This window comes from Carcharodon carcharias, chromosome 5 (genome assembly GCF_017639515.1).
Source record: "Carcharodon carcharias isolate sCarCar2 chromosome 5, sCarCar2.pri, whole genome shotgun sequence".
In the NCBI taxonomy this organism is placed as follows: Eukaryota; Metazoa; Chordata; class Chondrichthyes; order Lamniformes; family Lamnidae; genus Carcharodon; species Carcharodon carcharias.
The window spans coordinates 108862701-108881179 of NC_054471.1; the positions used below are offsets into that span (position 1 = coordinate 108862701).

General features: G+C 42.0%; 1 protein-coding gene across 2 annotated transcripts in view; it reads left to right on the top strand.

Annotated features, from left to right (window-relative positions):
• Window positions 1-18479, top strand: part of LOC121277854 (signal-induced proliferation-associated 1-like protein 2) — a 647580-nt gene that overhangs the window by 576751 nt on the left and 52350 nt on the right. For both annotated transcript variants that reach the window (XM_041187562.1, XM_041187563.1), the window contains exon 19: window positions 6719-6850. In XM_041187562.1, the coding sequence (XP_041043496.1) occupies window positions 6719-6850 (132 nt within the window). The remainder of the gene's footprint in view (window positions 1-6718; window positions 6851-18479) is intronic.

Here is an 18479-nt window from a genome sequence, read left to right on the forward strand (position 1 = left end):
CTAAAATGCTTATTACGTTGCAGTCTGTGATCAAGGGGTGAAAAGCTCTGGAGCACTTGGTGACACTTTGATGCCTCTGCATTGCTTGAGTGGGCAGATGACTAGAAGCCTGTCTAATCATATCAGTGGCTGCACCTGAACTGGCCCAATTGCAGAGGAATGGTCATTTTATATAAGGTGTCCCTAATGTGTGGCTGCTTCCCTCACCCACCCTTCCCCCCCACCTTGAATGCTTGTGCGCTACATTCAACTGCAGGGCTGTCATTGCCCTCCGCAAACGCACCTAAAGCTTGAAGTCCAACAGGTGACCCTGGTGAGCGCTGTCAACAGGTGACCCTGGTGAGCGCTGTGCAATGTTACTGTGTACTCACCACCGAGTTACCCTCAAAGCCCGCCAAGTTCATGCCATCTATATGCTGTTGTGAAGCACGTCATGCTTTCCCGCCGACATGGGCAGACCATCCAGCAGAGCGGGGGACGATTCTGGCAGCCAAGCCTAATAATGATATGCAGATGTATTACAGTGAGGTACCTGACGTCCAATGGTGGGAAACCATGGCCCACCATTGGTGGGCTGAGCGGACCATCGCTAACTGGTTTCATGCTGTTGTCACGACTCACTGGGGATAGTGTGCTGTAATATCAAGCCCCACTGTTCCCTGAGCCGCGACAAATGTGAAAAGTTTGACCAAATCACCAGATTGCCCCAATTCTACCTAACTGTTTAATTTAGGTTAACAGAATATGAGCACCAAGTTTGTAAACTTAATAAGTAAATAACTGTTTATTGAACAAATTGCCTTTAGCTAACGGCAAAAGAAATATGAACTGTTAACTTCTAACACTATAACTTAAACTCTACCCCTTTCTTAAATCCACAAATACACATGATACATCCACACGCACACACACGATACATTAAGGCACACAAAACATGGATTTTAAGAGTGGGGTAAAACACTTCCATAGCACCAATCTGGAGTATAGGATTCGATCGGTTGATTTTGATCGATGTCTTCCAAATTCCTTTCAGATCTTCTTGATGATACTAGGTCGCCTTCCAGCACTTTCAGTATTAAGTTCACTGGTTGAGAACTTGCTTTGCAATGTCTCTGACAGTGGTTTTCCCCTTTTCCTTTTTACAGGGGCTTTCTCAGTGAGAGAGCAGGTTATAGAGATATGAGGAAGAGAGATTTTCAGATGTTTTCTCTTTGTAGACCAGGAGATTTCTGCTGTGGAATTACTGGAATCTTCCACACACAGGAGAAGGAGGTTTTAAGTCTTGTTCCTTTCAGGCTAGGAGCTTTCTGCACTGCCCTCACAAAACCATGGGCACCTGGTCAGGAGCCAATTAAAATGCTGTTGTCAGGCAGCTCCCTTGTTCCAGAACTCCTTTCCAGCACCATCCTGTCTTTCATGGCGCACACTGTTCATGGACTGCAGCGTTGTATATATCTCTCATCCTGTCCCAGTGGAGGTGTCCTTTAAACTACAGCTATTGTAATTTTAAAATACACATCCCAACAGAAAATAATAAGATATGCTCCTAACAACAGTCCAACAGAAATAAAAAGATGCTTACAGCCCGCCGTCGGCAGGCTGAGCAGACGACCGCAAACTGGTTTCGTGCCGTGAAGTCGACCTGTCTGCTTATGCCACCAAAAACGCCCAACCCTAGTGGGCACAGAAAATCCCAGCCATAGTGTTTACTGACATCTGCATGGGTGTGAGAATGGATGTTATTTTTTTAATATTTTGGGGGAATATTGTGTTATTCTGTGAAGAAGGCTATGTGTGTGTATATGAATGATTTGATTAAATTGGGGACGAGTTTCTAGATAAAAGCAAAAAACTACGGATGCTGGAAATCCAAAACAAAAACAAAAATACCTGGAAAATCTCAGCAGGTCTGGCAGCATCTGCGGAGAGGAGCACAGTTAACATTTCGAGTCCAAATGACCCTTTCAACAGAACTAAGTAAAAATAGAAGAGAGGTGAAATATAAGCTGGTTTAAGGTGGGGTGGGACAAGTAGAGCTGGATAGAGGGCCAGTGATAGTTGGAGATAATCAAAAGATGTCACAGACAAAAGGACAAAGAGGTGTTGAAGGTGGTGATATTATCTAAAGAATGTGCTAATTAAGGGTAGAAAGCAGGACAAGCAAGGTACAGATAGCCCTAGTCGGGGTGGGGTGGGGTGAAGGAATCGAAAAAGGCTAAAAGGTAGAGATAAAACAATGGATGGAAATATATTTAAAAATAATGGAAATAGGTGGGAAAAGAAAAATCTATATAAATTATTGGCAAAAAAGGGGGGGTATCGGAAAGGGAGTGGGGATGGAGGAGAGAGTTCATGATCTAAAATTGTTGAACTCAATATTCAGTCCGGAAGGCTGTAAAGTGCCTAGTCAGAAGATGAGGTGCTGTTCCTCCAGTTTGTGTTGAGCTTCACTGGAACAATGCAGCAGGCCAAGGACGGACATGTGGGCATGAGAGCAGGGTAGAGTGTTGAAATGGGAAGCGACAGGGAGGTCTGGGCAATGCCTGCGGACAGACCGAAGGTGTTTTGCAAAGCGGTCACCCAGTCTGCGTTTGGTCTCTCCAATGTAGAGGAAACCGCATTGGGAGCAATGAATGCAGTAGACTAAATTGAGGGAAGTGCGAGTGAAATGCTGCTTTACTTGAAAGGAGTGTTTGGGCCCTTGGACGGTGAGGAGAGGGGAAGTAAAGGAGTAGGTATGGCACCTTCTGTGGTTGCATGGGAAGGTGCCATGGGATGAGGTTGAGGTGTAGGGGGTGATGGAGGAGTGGACCAGGGTGTCCCGGAGGGCAGAATGCCACGGGGTGGGGGGGGGTGGTGGAGTGAAGTGAAGGGAAGATGTGTTTGGTGCCATCATGCTGGAGTTTGCGGAAATGGCAGAGGATGATCCTTTGTTGCGGAGACTGGTGGGATGATAAGTGAGGACAAGGGGGACCCTATCATGTTTCTGGGAGACAGAGGAAGGTGTGAGGGCGGAAGTGTGGGAGATGGGCCGGACATAGATGAGGGTCCTGTCAACCACTGTGGGTGGAAAACCTTGGTTAAGGAAGAAGGAAGACATGTCAAAGGAACTGTTTTTGAAAGTGGCATCATCAGAACAGATGCGACGGAGGCAAAGGAACTGAGAGAATGGGATGGAGTCCTTGCAGGAAGCCGGGTGTGAGGAGCTGTGGGAGTCGGTAGGCTTGTAATGGATATTGGTGGACAGTCTAGCACCAGAAATTGAGACAGAGAGGCCAAGGAATGGAAGGGAAGTGTCAGAGATGGACCGTGTGAAAATGATGGAGGGGTGGAAATGGGAAGCAAAATTAATAAATTTTTCCAGGTCCAGATGAGAGCATGAAGCAGCACCGAAGTAATCATCAATGTACCGGAGAAAGAGTTGTGGGAGGGGGCCAGATTGGTTCTGGAACAAGGAATGTTCCACATACCCAATAAAGAGACAGGCATAACTGAGGCCCATGCAGGTACCCATAGCCACATCCTTTATTTGGAGGAAGTGAGAGGAATTTAAGGAGAAATTGTTCAGTGTGAGAACAAGTTCACCCAGACGGGTGAGGGAAGTGGTGGATGGGGATTGTTCGGGCCTCTGTTTGAGGAAGAAGCAGAGAGCCATCAGACCATCCCAGTGGTGGATGGAGGTGTAGAGGGATTGGATGTCCATGGTGAAGAGGAGGGGTTTGGGGCCAGGGAACTGGAAATTGTTAATATGATGTAGGGTGTCAGAGGAATCACGGATGTAGGTGGGAAGGGACTGGACAAAGGGAGAGAGAATGGAGTCAAGATAACAAGAAATGAGTTCCGTGGGGCAGGAACAGGCTTACACGATCGGTCTGCCGGGACAGTCCTGTTTGTGGATTTTGGGCAGGAGGTAGAAGCGGGCCGTCTGAGGTTGGGAGACTATGAGGTAGGAAGCTGTGGAAGGAAGACCTCCAGAGGGGATGAGGTTAGTAACAGTCCTGGAACAATGGCTTGATGTTCAGTGGTGGGGTCGTGGTCCAGGGGCAGGTAGGAGGAAGTGTCTGCGAGTTGACACTCAGTCTTTGCGAGGTAGAGGTCAGTGCACCACACAACAACAGCACGACCCTTGTCAGCAGGTTTGATGACAATGTCAGGCTTGGACCTGAGAGAATGGAGTGCAGAGAGAGACAGGTTAGAGTGGGTGAGAAGAGCAGAGAAATTGAGATGATTAATGTCACACCGATAGTTCTCAATGAAAAGATCAAGAGAAGGTAAGAATCCAGAAGAAGGGGTCCAGGTGGAGGGAGCATATTGGAGGTGGGTAAAAGGATCCATTGAACGGGGAGAGGATTCCTGCCCAAAGAAGTGAGCACGGAGATGAAGGCGGCGGAAGAAGATTTCAGCATCGTGCCGAGCCCGAAATTCATTGAGATGGGGGTGTAAGGGTATGAAACTAAGTCCTTTGCTGAGCACTGAATGTTCAGCGTCGGAGAGGGGAAGGTCATGTATAGTGAATACATGGCCGGGGCTGGGACGGGGACAGTGGGACAGGCAGGGATGGAGGGTCCTGGATGGGTGTTGGTGTCAATGAGTTGTTGGAGCTTGCGTTCCTTTGCACCTGAAAGAAAGAGACAAAGTTTCTTGTTGAGGCGTTGGATGAGAACTCATTCAAGTTACTAGAGACAGGTTGTCTGGGAAGTAAGACATGAAAGGATAGAGGCATTAGGTTTGCATTTGTGATGATATTATGGTGGGTTTGAGGTACAAGTAAAAAGGTTGGATCTAACATTTGCAAATTTAGATAAGTTGAGAGTTCATTTGAATAACAAAGAGAAGCCAGAGATGACAAGATACACTTTTGCATCTTACAGGGGTTCCATGGGTAAACAAAAGAGATTATATTACATTTTATTGACCTGAAAGCAGAGACAAAATAGAAATGTGAAAGATTTCATATTTGAAAGAATTTGCGTTTCAAAGAAGTGTGAGAACATTGGAACCTGAGATGAAAGGGAGGAAAGGTATTTTAGAGTTACTGTGGAGAGCTCAGTGGTTGGCTGTTGGCTGTGTGAAGAAGATCTCCTGGAAACAGCTTGAGGCTGAGGGAAAGATGCAATTTGATTCAGCCATCCAGTCAAGCCAGAAAAGTATTGGGCGACAAAAAGCATTCTTGTTCTGAATTCTTGGATTTTCACATTAGAGGGGAAGAGAGTTTAAGAGATTGTGTGGTATGCCTTTATTAAAACTACAGCAGTTTGTCTTGGATAATATTACTGGATATTTGTAGTTAAACATCTATAAAGGAGTGTTGCCTGGTAGATGTTTACTTGTGAACCTGACCAAGTAGGGAGTCTTTTGGGGGAATGTTTTGTAAGGCTAATTTTAACTATATAATTATAATCTTGTGTGCTCAACTTTTCTATTCTTCTTGTTAATAAAACTTTTACTTTTTTTTTTAAAGTCCAAAAAGTATTACTGGACTTCTTGCTGCTGAGATCATTACACTTTCTTCTCATTTTCAGAATACAAAAAAAAGGGCATGGCCCATAAGCCAGGTTTCCCTCTGGGATTTTGCTTAGCAATTAACACCTGCCATGGTCACAACAGCGGGTTGTTGAGAAATCCATGGACTTTGTCTTGGTTACGTCTGCCATTTATTGTGCAATGTGGCATTTTCAACCAGTTTGCATGTTAATTCACATGTACATCATATTAACTCCGAGGTATAAGATAGATATTGTAAATTGTTTTATCATTCTGACCTCGTACAGTAAAGCTTATATTTTTTGTCTGTTCAAAACCTGTGAAACCTTTTAGCTTTATTCTCCAGGCAAGTGTCTTAAATCCCAAACTTCGTCTACTTAATCAAAAAGTTACTGGTCGCTTACGAATCATACCAAGAACTTGGGGCTTTGGCCCAGAATCATAAGACGACAAGAAGGCAAAGACCTCAAGTTGGAATATGCCAGTGACTTGTGCATTGTCTCAAACTAATGTGACTAACCATCTGGGTGTCTCCTTTATGTCCTCTTGGGAGAGGTTAATAAAATATCCCCTTGTTATATAGTGTTAACAAGTTAAAATGTAAATACTATCAATTTACCCTTGGAATCCCAAGTATGATTTCATATCAAAATCTCTCCTGGGCCAGACCTTGAAACATTTCAGCAGCAGTGGTACTTCCACCATCAATAACCCTGCAACATGGAGCAAGCCCTTGTTTGTGTACTGTGTTTTTTTTTTCATTCTAGAGATTTGGGCATTGCTGGCAAAGCTGGTATTTATCTGCCCTGAGAAAGTGGTAGGGAGCCTTCTGAGTGCTTGCTGGGTCAGTTCAAAAATCAGTAAAGAGTCAACCATGCTAAACAGTAGAGTTTTGCTCCATGTCATCTGCGAGGCACTGTGACGGAATAAATTTTTACTGACAAAATAATATCAACTTTATTTAAAATAATGGATTATAAATGAGCAATGACATACCCTGAAGCATACAGTAAAACAAGTTGTGATATGCCCATTGTTCAAATAGAGTGGTGCAGCGAACTATTTCTGCTCCAGGGACGTGATTTGTTGGTGGGAGTCCACTGACTGTCACTATCACCAGGAAATGCGCCTGTAAAACAGAAAAGATCAAATCTCAGAGGTGATTAAAATCTTGAAAATTTGAGATTTCAAATTGCCTGCATAATATAATGGAATAACATTTTTCTCCTTACAGCTGAATTCTGGTTCTCTGATGGATCTTTAGTGGATAAGTCAAGGTTCACTGATCCTGGCTTGATGCCTCTTCCAGATACTGCTTCAGGCTTAGACTGGTCGAACCTTGTAGATGCTGCACGAGCATTTGAAGGTAAAGAAAAAAGCCACCTGTGTATCTTTCTGTGGAAACAGTTGTGTCTTTAATGCAGCCCAAGACATTCATGATATGCTAGCCTAAACAGATTTGTTATTTTACAAATTGTAGTGGATAAATGTTGGGTGAACTTTACATGTAAAGGATATGAAGTCCAGATTAGAAGGTACCATTTGAATTATGTGCAAATTGTTTGTGTTTCCAGGAATACAGACATAACTCAGACTCATACTGCAGGTTTTTGCAGTACATTACCACAGCTTTTAAATTAGAGGATTGAGTTAGAACATGACAAGCCAGTGTAGCAAACTGATTTCAAATGCAAAATACTTGCACGGATGTTCTGGGGCAGAAGCCTGTGGTTCTTGAATACTAAAGTCTCAACTAGGGGTCTTCAGTTTGAATTCCAATCTCATGACATTGCATCGAAGGAGCCTTGGTGAGTTGCTGCAGTGCATCTTGTAGACTGTGCACCCGAGTGGAGGGAGAGAATGTTTAATGTGGATGGTATGCCAATAAAGCAGGCTGCTCTGTCCTGGATCATGTCAAGCTTCTTGTGTTGTTGGAGCTGCACTCATCGAGACAGGTGAAGGGTATTCCAAAACACTGCTGATTTGTACCTTGCAGATAGTGGACAAGCTTAGAGGTGAGTTACCTGCAGAATTCCCAGTTTCTGACCTGCTCTTGTAGCCACAGTATATGTATGGTTAGTACAGTTCAGCTTTTGGTCAATGGTAACCCCCCCAGGATGTTGATAGTGGGAGATTCAGCAACGGTAATGCCATTGACTGTCAAGGGGAAATGGTTAGGTTCTCTCTTATTGGAGATGATCATTGCCTGGCACTTGTGTGGCATGTATGTTACTTGCCACTTATCAGCCATGCTTGAATGTTGTGTAGATCTTGCTACACAAGGGCACAGGCTGCTTCAGTATCTGAAGCATCAGGAATGGTGCTGAACATTGTGCAATCATCAAACATTCCTAATTCAGACCTTATGATGGAGGGAAGGTCATTAATGAAGCAGCTGAAGATGGTTGGGCCTAGGACACTATCCTGAGGATCTCCTGAAACTCTGACCTAGGATTCAGGTGAATGGCTTCCAAAAGCCACAACCATCTTCATCTAGGCTAGGTATGACTCCAACCAGTGGGGAGTTTTCTCTGATTCTCATTGACTTCAGTTTTGCTATTTAGCTAGGGCTCCTTTATGCCACACTTTGTCAAATGCTGCCTTGAGGTCAAGGGCAATCACTCGTACCTCACCTCTGGAGTTCAGCTCTTTTGTCCATGTTTGGACCAAGGCTGTAATGAGGTCAGGAGCCAAGTGCCCCTGCTGGAACCCAAACTGAGTGCCAGTGACCATGTTATTGCTCGACAAGTGCTGCTTGATGGCACTGTCGACGACCCCTTCCATCACTTTGCTGATGATCGAGAGTATAATGATGGGGCAGTTATTGGCTGGGTTGGATTCATCCTGCTTCTTGTGGACAAGACACACCTGGGCAATTTTACACATTGACAGGTAGATGCCAGTGTTGTAGCTGTACTGGAACAGCTTGGCTAGGGGCATGGCTAATCCTGGAGCACAAGTCTTCAGCACTATTGCTGGAATGTTGTCAGAGCCAATAGCCTTTCATTATTCAATACCTTCAGCTGTTTCTTGATATCACGTGAAGTGAATCGAATTGGACGAAGACTGGCATCTGTGATGCTCGGGTCCTCAGGAGAGGGCTGAGCTGGATCATCCAATTGGCCCATCTGACTGAAGATTGTTGCAAATGCTTCAACCTTGTCTTTTACTTTGATGTGCTGGACTCCTTCACTGAGGACAGGGATATTTGTCAAGCCTCCCCCTCCAGTTAATTGTTTTATTGTTCACCACCATTCATGCCTGGATGTGTTAGGACTGATCATTGATCGAATCTGTTGGTTGTGGGATCGCTTAGCTGTGTCTATTGCGTGCTGCTTATTTTGTTTGACATGCAAGTGATCCTGTGCTGTAACTACACTGGGGTTGCTACCTCATTTTTAGGTATGCCTGGTGCTGCTCGTGACATGCCCTCCTCCACTCTTCATTGAACCAGGTCCCCAAACTTGATGGTAATGATGGAGTGGGAGATATGCCAGGCTGTGAGGTTGCAGATTGTGGTTGAATACGATTCTGCTGCTGCTGATGGCCCACAGCACCTCATGAATGCCATGTTTTGAGCTACTCAATCTGTTTGTTTAAGGATTTATGTATCTGCACTTTAATGATCTCGTTGCTCCTCCATTACATTTAGATTCTTATTTTCCAAGCAGGCCTACTTATTCTTCCTACCAAAATGCACCATCTCACATTTAACTTTCGGGTCAGTTTGTTGAGTCATCTAGTGAAATTCATCTCTTCCAGCATTTCTTAATGGAGTAGCCAACTTTGACTGAATGTATTCCTGGAGGTTTCAGCACATGACTCAAGCCACACCAAATTAAACAACCTTTATCCCCAATATTCAATGTTTTTCTAAGTACTAAACAACAGTGATCTAAGATAATAAAAATAAATTACTTTTATTAATGCCACTATTATTTTTCTCCTTGCGTTGCTTGCAGTAGAATTTCTGTCAATTCCAGGGCAATCCTTGACGGTTGGCAGCATATCTCTCAAATGTGCCTGGCTCAGTAAAGGGTTGGAACTTCCCGTTGATTATACATTGTTTTCTCTTAGCTATTGCCATTCACAAGGCAGGAGCTGAAAAGGAGCTTATATAGGTTAAGTGAATGACTCAGCAGGAGAAATTAATCAACAACAATGCATCTGACCCAATGCTTTTCCAGGCTCTAATATAAAATGTGTTTATAAGTTTTTAGTGACTCAATTCAAGGCAAAAGAAATTTCAAGATTATATCAGTGTAAGAAATAGATGACAACACTGGTTACCTAAAGTTTTGCTTGTTGCCCTAGATGAATAATATACTGCAGCTTGTTTTGCAGTACACAATTGAAAAACAAACTTAAGTGAGCACCTTTTACATTCACTTTCTAACATGGTTTTCTTTCCACTTTGGAACATATACATTATAAATAATCAAAAGAAACAAAATGACCTTGCCAAAAAAAAAGTTTGAAACGTAAGGGTCAGCTGTTGGGTGAGCATTATAATGGATGACTTTGAGAATATGCTTTCCTCAGGGATATCTAACTGATACAGGCAAGAAAGAAAGATACAGACATTGGCTGTAGAATAAGACAGCTGTCAGGACATGTTAATAATTTTTAAAACTTTTTTCCATTGACTCTATTCTCCCTGAGACAGGCATGCAAAACAGCGCACTTTGACAGCTAGGGAATCCCTCCCTCCACCTCACCGCACAAGAAGCGCATAGCGCTTCATGTCAGGGATGCCACTGGGCAGACCATAATTGGCCCACCCATTTAAAATAGCGGCGGGCCCCGTTTCAGTGGCGGGGGTCGGCTGTCCAACCACTGCCAAGCCGGTGGAGCCCGCATGCCATCAGAGGGCAAAATTCTGCCCAGAATCTTCCCTTACTGATAGAGTTTAATGAATATGTTCAATATCAACACTCCTCACACCTAGTGTCCCAACTATCCCCTTTAAAAGGGTGTGCTCAAATACCCATTCCCTGTTTCAAATACCCTGTTTCCCTCAACAATGTAATTGACAAGACAATGACAGATTTCCTCTTTTCTTTAAATTAAAACTTTTGAAAACACGAGCAATCTTTCAAACTAATCGAAAAGAAACAAAATGATATTTTTTTCATCTTTTTGTCTCACATTATAATACAACCAGCCACCAGATCCCATATCCACTCCCCCTTTTATTAAGCAAAACTTTTTTCTTTCTTCTTTGCCATATATAAATAATTACAAAGCAATCAAAGAAAATACTGATCCTCATATTTTCATTGTGACACAAGGCATCCCTCTTCCAGTACATCTAATAATTTCTTGGAGAAAGCACCTCTCTTCATAAGACAGGCTGACAATTGGTGACTTGCATGCACCCATTTTATTTTGGAAATCTCTTCTTTCCAACATTTCCTTTATGCTAGCAAGATCAATCCTCAACCTTTTTTCAGCAACACCCCTTTCGAATGAACGTCGAATGTGCATTATAAAGATGCCTGCTATTTTCTCCTTGTGATACCAATAGAACGTTGCTGGTCTACCTTTAGCTGAATAAAACCCTTTTTCAGCAGGGCAGACCTAACTGAGAAATACCATACCCTTGGCGCATCATTCAACCCATAAGCAGATTTGTTTAATTTCCACAGCTTCTTTCAGTGGTTTTAAAAACATTGCATTTGAAATTTCTCAGCCTGCAAAAATGCAGCTTTTCTGTCAATCAATTTACATTCCCAGGAATATTTTGCTCAAAGAGCTTATAAAATCTTCAAGCTTATTTTTCCTGCAGTAGGGGAGTCCACTCTGACATCTTGATCAACAAGTCTTTCTTTGAAACCCCAAGCCAATAGTCTAGCTTTAGCCTTATATGTGCCATCAGGAAGTACCTTTTCTATGCATATCCACCAGTGTGATAAGGCTGGATGTCTCTGCCTGGCATTTCAGTGTATACACCAAATTCTTTCCAACTCTTTGTTTGGCATCCTTTATCAACTTATAATTTGTTAGTAGCCACCAAAACTTCTTGATCATGAGGGTTTCTACTTCTAATGGCATATGTAGCTTGTTCTATGGTCCTTGTTCTTGTCTACTTGCCCTCCTATCTCCTTCTGGATTATTGCTACATGATCTCTCCCTCCTATGATCAGAGTCCCTTTCACAAGTCCGTGATCTCTTCCCAGTCCACTTTCAGAACACACGCTGCATTTTCTGGCCTTCCATATCTCTACCTCTTTTTGCCCCTCTTCTTGCCTATTCAGCCAATGTTTATATTTGCTGGTGGCTTTTCCTGCTCTCCCTATAATGGTGGCATCCCTCCATTCACTGGCTCCTACGTTACTCCAGTGCCAAATTTGGATAGTTGTCCTTTGGGATAAGTAGCCATATCCTGTGCTTCAGTACCACTTTGTTCATATCCAGTCATCCCTTTATCTGCCATAATCTGCACCTCGTAATTGCCCAACATATGTGTGTGTGAAGTCCATGCTGCCTCTTCACTTTGTTACCTGTTCAGATTCTGTAAATGTGTAATCAATGCCAATTAGCTTCAAGGAATGTACCCTAACAGTTTGATTGCCTTGTTGTAAAATTGTTTTTTTTGCCATCACAGCCTTTAACCTTACCTGAGCCTTTCCAGTCTTTCTGCCCTTCTCTTTTGTACTATACCATGTACCTGGATTAAAATTTATTTCTGATGGCCTTATGCAGTACTGTAAAGCTCGCAGAATTTTCTCTGAAATCTCACCCTTGATAAGTGCCTTTCTCCCTGCATGCCGGGCATTCAGGTGCTCAGGAAAAACTTGAAATAACCATGGTTCCCTCCAAGGCCAAGGGATGATCCCACATCACTGAAGGTATTTTTGGATTTTCCCCATAAATTAATTGATAGGGACTGTAGCCCCCAACCATTAAAAGCGAATTATTCGCATGGACTGCCTATGCCAGGGCAGATGTCAGTTTACAGATCAGTGGTCAGCTATGATTTTGTTAAGCATTTCATCAATTAATGTGATTTCTTTCATAAGCCCCATTACTAAAGGGACTTTGTTACTCTGTTCATTACTACAATGTTCATATTTTCACATATACTTTTAATTGCATCATTGGCAAATTCCACCCCCATTGTCAGTTAGGAATTTAACTGGTGCACCCAGTCCAGATCCTTTCCATTATCTTTTCCACAATTACCTTTTGTCTTTACTATGTATTACTGTTGACAGACCGAATCTAGTAGCCATGTCTATGAAGTGTAAGAGAAAAATGTTTTTGTCCTTATCCCATACCTTCAAGTTAAGTTTAGTATATTCATCATCCATTACACCTGCATCCTTTAGTAGAATTTTTAACTTATGATATGGTGGATGGGCAAACTGCCAATGTAGTTTCAAAACAATTTGTCTTTTTTCCTTTAAACTTTTACCCCCGATGTCACCAACAATCCTTTAATATCGTGATTGGAAATGTTAGATCTTGTTAAGGGGATACAATAATGCACTGATTGCGTAAACGTTAATTTACAGATTTCCCAAAAACAATGGCTTTATCGTGTTCCATATCTAATTTCACTTGAGCCCTTTTCATAGATGACTTGCTCAACAGTAAGAGATTTCACTGGATACTACATCTGTCCCAATAAAATGGTTTATCCAGGCTATTTTTATACACAATCACCACTCTCTTTAGTGACTTGAATGTGTTAATCATCTCCGAGCCTGAAGTAAGTGGAACTTTCATATTCCTTAAGCTTACTTCAGTCTTTGCTATTTAGAGTATCCAGGTAACACTTTAACCGATCCACTCCACATACTGTGGACTTGCACCCATTTCTAACACAGCACAATTGAATGAGTCCGCAACTAGAGTACCCGTTACCAGACTAAAGCTTCTGACTGATCAGTATCGTCATCTTCCCCTTCCAATCCTCCAATCCTTCCTTGTCATGTGTCATTTCAAAAGTCCTGTTATTTCAGACAATTCATCGCATAATGATATTCCAAGTCATATATGAAGCAAATGTTTACCATTCCTGTTATTCCTGATTTTCATTCTCCTGCCATAGGTACCCAATTCCTATTGTCTGTTAGAGCTATCAAAAGGGTCTCTATCCTTAATTCTTTTGTTTGCGATTCTTCTTTCATATTGATGTTTGCACATATCTAAATAGTTTCAAAATGCTCCATCTTCTGTGTTACCACTGAATGTTCCATTGGTGCCATGAAAGTGGCTGGAAATGAATGTTTCCCCAGAATTTTTTTAAAAGCTTCAGACATCTATTCCAGAAGCATATCTCTTCCTGAGAATCGAACTCCTGTCAAAACCAGAAGCCTATCAATGTTTGATAATTAGCACAATCCAACAATTTGAAAGCGAGTACTGAATTAGGGATCTCCAGATAGAATTTCTGCAATCGTGTATATAACCTGTTAAGTTGCATGATTATATTCTTCTCTGGAATATCCTTTTAAATTTATCAAAGTCTGACAGTACCTCATATGCATTTAACAGATCATCTTTCTTATAAATTTTGCCCATAAATTTAAAGAGTTTATCCAATCCTTCCTCAGTGTCCAATTGATGAACCTTTAGCTCTGAAAACGCTTTGTACCTGATCCTGCTTCTGATGGGAATAGGAAGTGCCAAGGCCATACCTTGCTTTTCCTTTGGTAAGAACATAATCCTTGTCCACGTATCTACTTCATTTTTCCATTGGTCATAAGGTTCTGCTTCACAAAGCAACAGTGGAAAATCATACCCTGATAATTTACACTTGGTTTCTGCCATTCTTCTCCAAAATAACTCCAATTACTATCTTCCATCTGAAAAGGCATCTTAGTTTTGAATCTTCACCTTTAGGCCAACCATCCTCTGCCACCAATGTTACTAGGGTCCACACTGTTGATTAAGTCCAAACTAAGACACTTAATTTTTGCTGAGAGGGTTTATTGACTTCAGTGTCAATAGTCCTCAGATACACCCAGTGTCCAACTATCTCCTATTTATATGTGTTCAAATACCTAGCACCTGTTTCCCTTAACAATGTAATTGACATTAACAAACCATAATAATGTAATTGGCATTAACAAACCTTAACAATATCATTGATAAGAAGACCTGATAGTAGTGGGAATTTGAAAACCTTGGTGAGGAGTACATTGAGAATCAGTAGCGATGCCAGCACCAATTAAGCAGTCAGTGCCCTTTCTGCAGCCTTTTGAAAACCTCGAGAGACTACAGGCCCACAGAGAGACCAACATTGGGACTTGTAGAAGAAACACTTCCTAAGTTATCAGGCAGCATTGGGTTTGCATGCCAAAGAGCAGAAGCACCAGGTTAGTTCATTCCTTTATGCCGTGGGACCTGTCGCTGACAATATCATCTTGAGACGGGATAGAAGAGACCTCTGCAAACCTCAAAACAAAACCTCATGATCGAACGACACAATTTAATCAGAGATCCTAAAGACCACGGGAATCCGTCGAATTGTTTTATACCGACCTATATCGCTTAGCCTATTCTTGTGGGTAAGGTGCATTGAAAGATGAGGCCATTCACAGCTGCATTGTTGTCAGTGTCTGCAATGAATAGCTGCCAGATTTTATACGTATGAAAGATGACCTCACACCCTATCAAACAGTTCAGTACGCTGGGCAGGCTAAACTCAGAGAGCTAAGTCAGGCTATAATCCGTCAACATAATGAGGCTTTAGATGACTTAGTTAGGTAGGCCCAAGGGCAGCAACCCCACCTACTCAAAAGCCCGCCAAAACAGACAAAAGGGCAGAAAACCCTGCAGCAGCCATCTTGAGGCGCTTACACTGTGGCACAAAGAAACAACCTCAAGATTGCTAAGCATGGGGCGCAGAGAGTGACCGAAATGGAAAGGCAGGACACTTCATGGTTCTGTAATCTAACAATTTCAATAGAAGAAGAAGATAGGAGAACATTTATGAAATGCAAACTATTCTAGAAATTGGAAAAGATGACAAACACAAAATTACACAGTTCCTAGGAGAAGTAAATGGTCACTATCGAGACTATTGGCTAGTTACAGTGGCAGTTAAAGGCTTTAAAATTGACACCAGAGTTGGCGTTGCGATACTAGCTGATCACCTGGACAGGCTCCAAACAGTATCCCTCTATCCATCAAACATTAAATTACAAGGTCCAGTTAGCATGAAGTGTCCAGTAAGAGGTCAGATAACCACCACCCTTCACTACAAAGGGTGACAGTGTGTTGAGACCCTCTATGTTGTCTACAATCAAAACATATTTTTAATGAATGGAGATGTCTGTATACAACTGGACACTCTGGAAAAAGCAGATGATGACCTACTATAGGACAACTGGATACCTTTCATGGAAGAATTTCCAAAGTCATGTGTAAAACCATTGGATATTCATCCTACAGCAGCTGGTGAGGTTATTCATTGAGCGGTGGTTCACTCTCCATCACAGAGACACCATCCACTAGACCCTGGGCGGAATTTGAGACTGTGGATCTCTCAATTCTTTTTGAAGCTAGGCTGGAGGATGTGGACCCAGAAGGCATTGCAGCAGATGCAAAAAGACCTTCTGGACCTGGATTGGCTCAGCTTATGAGAAAGAAGCCATTCTAGCACCAAGTAATCCATTGGAAGATGAGGTCTGGGAAATTGGTACACTATTAGAATTTACTGCCAAAGCGTATGAAGTCTTTGTGTTTTTTTTGAGGAGTCAGCTGTGTTTGCTGTGGAAAAGCAGCATTCGTATCTTTGTCCCATTGATGAGATACCTTGTATATCGCTATTTGACATGAAGAGTTGCCCAGGGAGAACAAAATGCTTGATTCCATTGACCAGCTACAAGGTTAGGGTGTAGAAGCTGGAGTTGTTCTTCTTAGAACAAAGGAGTTTGATGGAAGATTTGATGGAGATCTTCAAGATTATGACAGGTTTAGTTAAGGAACATAAGCAAAAGCTGTTCGCATTAGCTGATGGTACAAAGATTTTGGACAGGAGATACATGGGGTACATGCAGCAAGTGGTAATGACCTGAAACTGGCTGCCTACAAGGATATGGAAGTGGAGATGATCAATGATTTCAAAAGAAAATTGGATGGGCATTTGAGGGAAATAAACTTGAAGAGTTAGATGGATGAAGAGGAAGAATGAGACTGACTGGATTGCTCTACAGAGAGCTGGCATGGGACTCAGGAGGCTGAATAACTCTATAACTCAAAAAGCATGACACTATCCAGGACAAAGCAGCGCACTTGATTGGCACCCCATCCACCACCTTAAACATTCACTCCACTACTTGTGCACTATGGCTGCACTGCGACCCATGACCTCTACCACTTAGAAGGACATGGGCAACAGGTGCATAGGAACACCACCAATTCCAAATGGTCCTCCCAAGTCACACACTTCCTGACTTGGAAATAACTTACCATTCACTCTTCATCATTGGGTTGGGTCAAAATCCTTGACCTCCTTATGTAATGGTACTGTAGGAGTACCTTCACCACATGAAATGCAGTGTTTCAAAAAGGCAGCTCATCATCTCTGGCTCTTTTACAACTAAGGATGGGCAATAAATACTGATTATGCGACGCCCACATTCCCATTATCGAATTTTTTTTCTTGCGAGGCCTGAAAAGAAACTTGAAGAACAGATTAAGAACGAATAATAGACTGTACTTCAAGCTGCTCAGTGGTTCATTCTGTTGCTCTTTGTGTGTTGCTCTTTTGTGTAGTATGTGCACAAATTTTGTTTACATCTCTTTCTTGATAGGTCTTGAAGGTAACAAAAAATGGAATTCCTCTCTAATGTGGTGTGAAATTTTCTGCTAGATTTCATTTGCTGAAACATAAACTCAGTTCAGAGCTCCCAGATGATATGGATACTGTCCTTTTAGTCTCTTGATGTTGGGAATTGATAAACAATCACTAACCACATAAGCTGTAGCTGCAACAAAACTTTGAAGGCCTTGAAAATCATGGGTACCTTTTTTAAATATCGACTTTCTCCCATTCTCTGCTGATAGTGGGTACATTTACTACAGTTCTACTGTTACTGGCAGTTCTCTGGTACTTGCCCAGATGGTATTCTTTATTTATGGTGATTGTCTAGAGGCTGTTTGACCGTGAGAGGCAGCAAAACCAAACCTGATTCTGCTCTCAATGGCATCAGATAATGCACTTCCAACTGGATAGTGATCAGGAATGCGCAACTGGTTTGTTTTTGCTTGCTTGGGGCCAATTTTATTTTCAAAATATTCCTGACTATAATTAATTTTAAAACTAAACACTGATTCCATTTGACAATTTAGGAAATAATATTTGTTCCATTAATTTTGCCCAGAGAAAGCATCAATTCACTTCAGATCGCTGAGAAGTATATTAACTGTGTACCAAAGTTGGATTGCCTTCTTTCAATGAATATTAAAAGGAATTTAATTCTGTTTGAAACAATACACTTAACACTGGCATTGTAAATAGCCTCTGGCTAACAAATGCAACCTTTAAACTAGTTTATTCAAATCAGCGCAAAATATCAAACTATTGTCTTCTTTCTGAAGAGATGCAAGTGTCTGACAAGGAACTGGACTATTTGATGTGGTGATGGCTGCTTTTTGTAGGTTTGGCGGTTTATTATTTCACTATTTAGTCCTATCGAGGCTATTGCATGTTGTGCCAAAAATAATTTCTCCTATTCCCTACTTTATTTTGTGTATCTTATAGTTATTCTATCATCCTCTCTCGCAGGCATAGCCTTGCGGAATGTGACATCTGACCCCTTCTTTGCCATTCTGTGCATTAAGCTGCAGTTTTATTTTACTGTTAAACATTTTGCTATACATTCTACTTCTGTTACCACATCAAAGATGGGGTGAAGAGAAATCCTTCTGTTTTTGAAAAAAGAAATCTAGATTAATTTAGCCCGTTTCCAGCTGGTTGAAGCATTTTTATTGCGTGTTGGTCCTAAATTCCTCTTCTTATCACTGTGTTTCATACCATA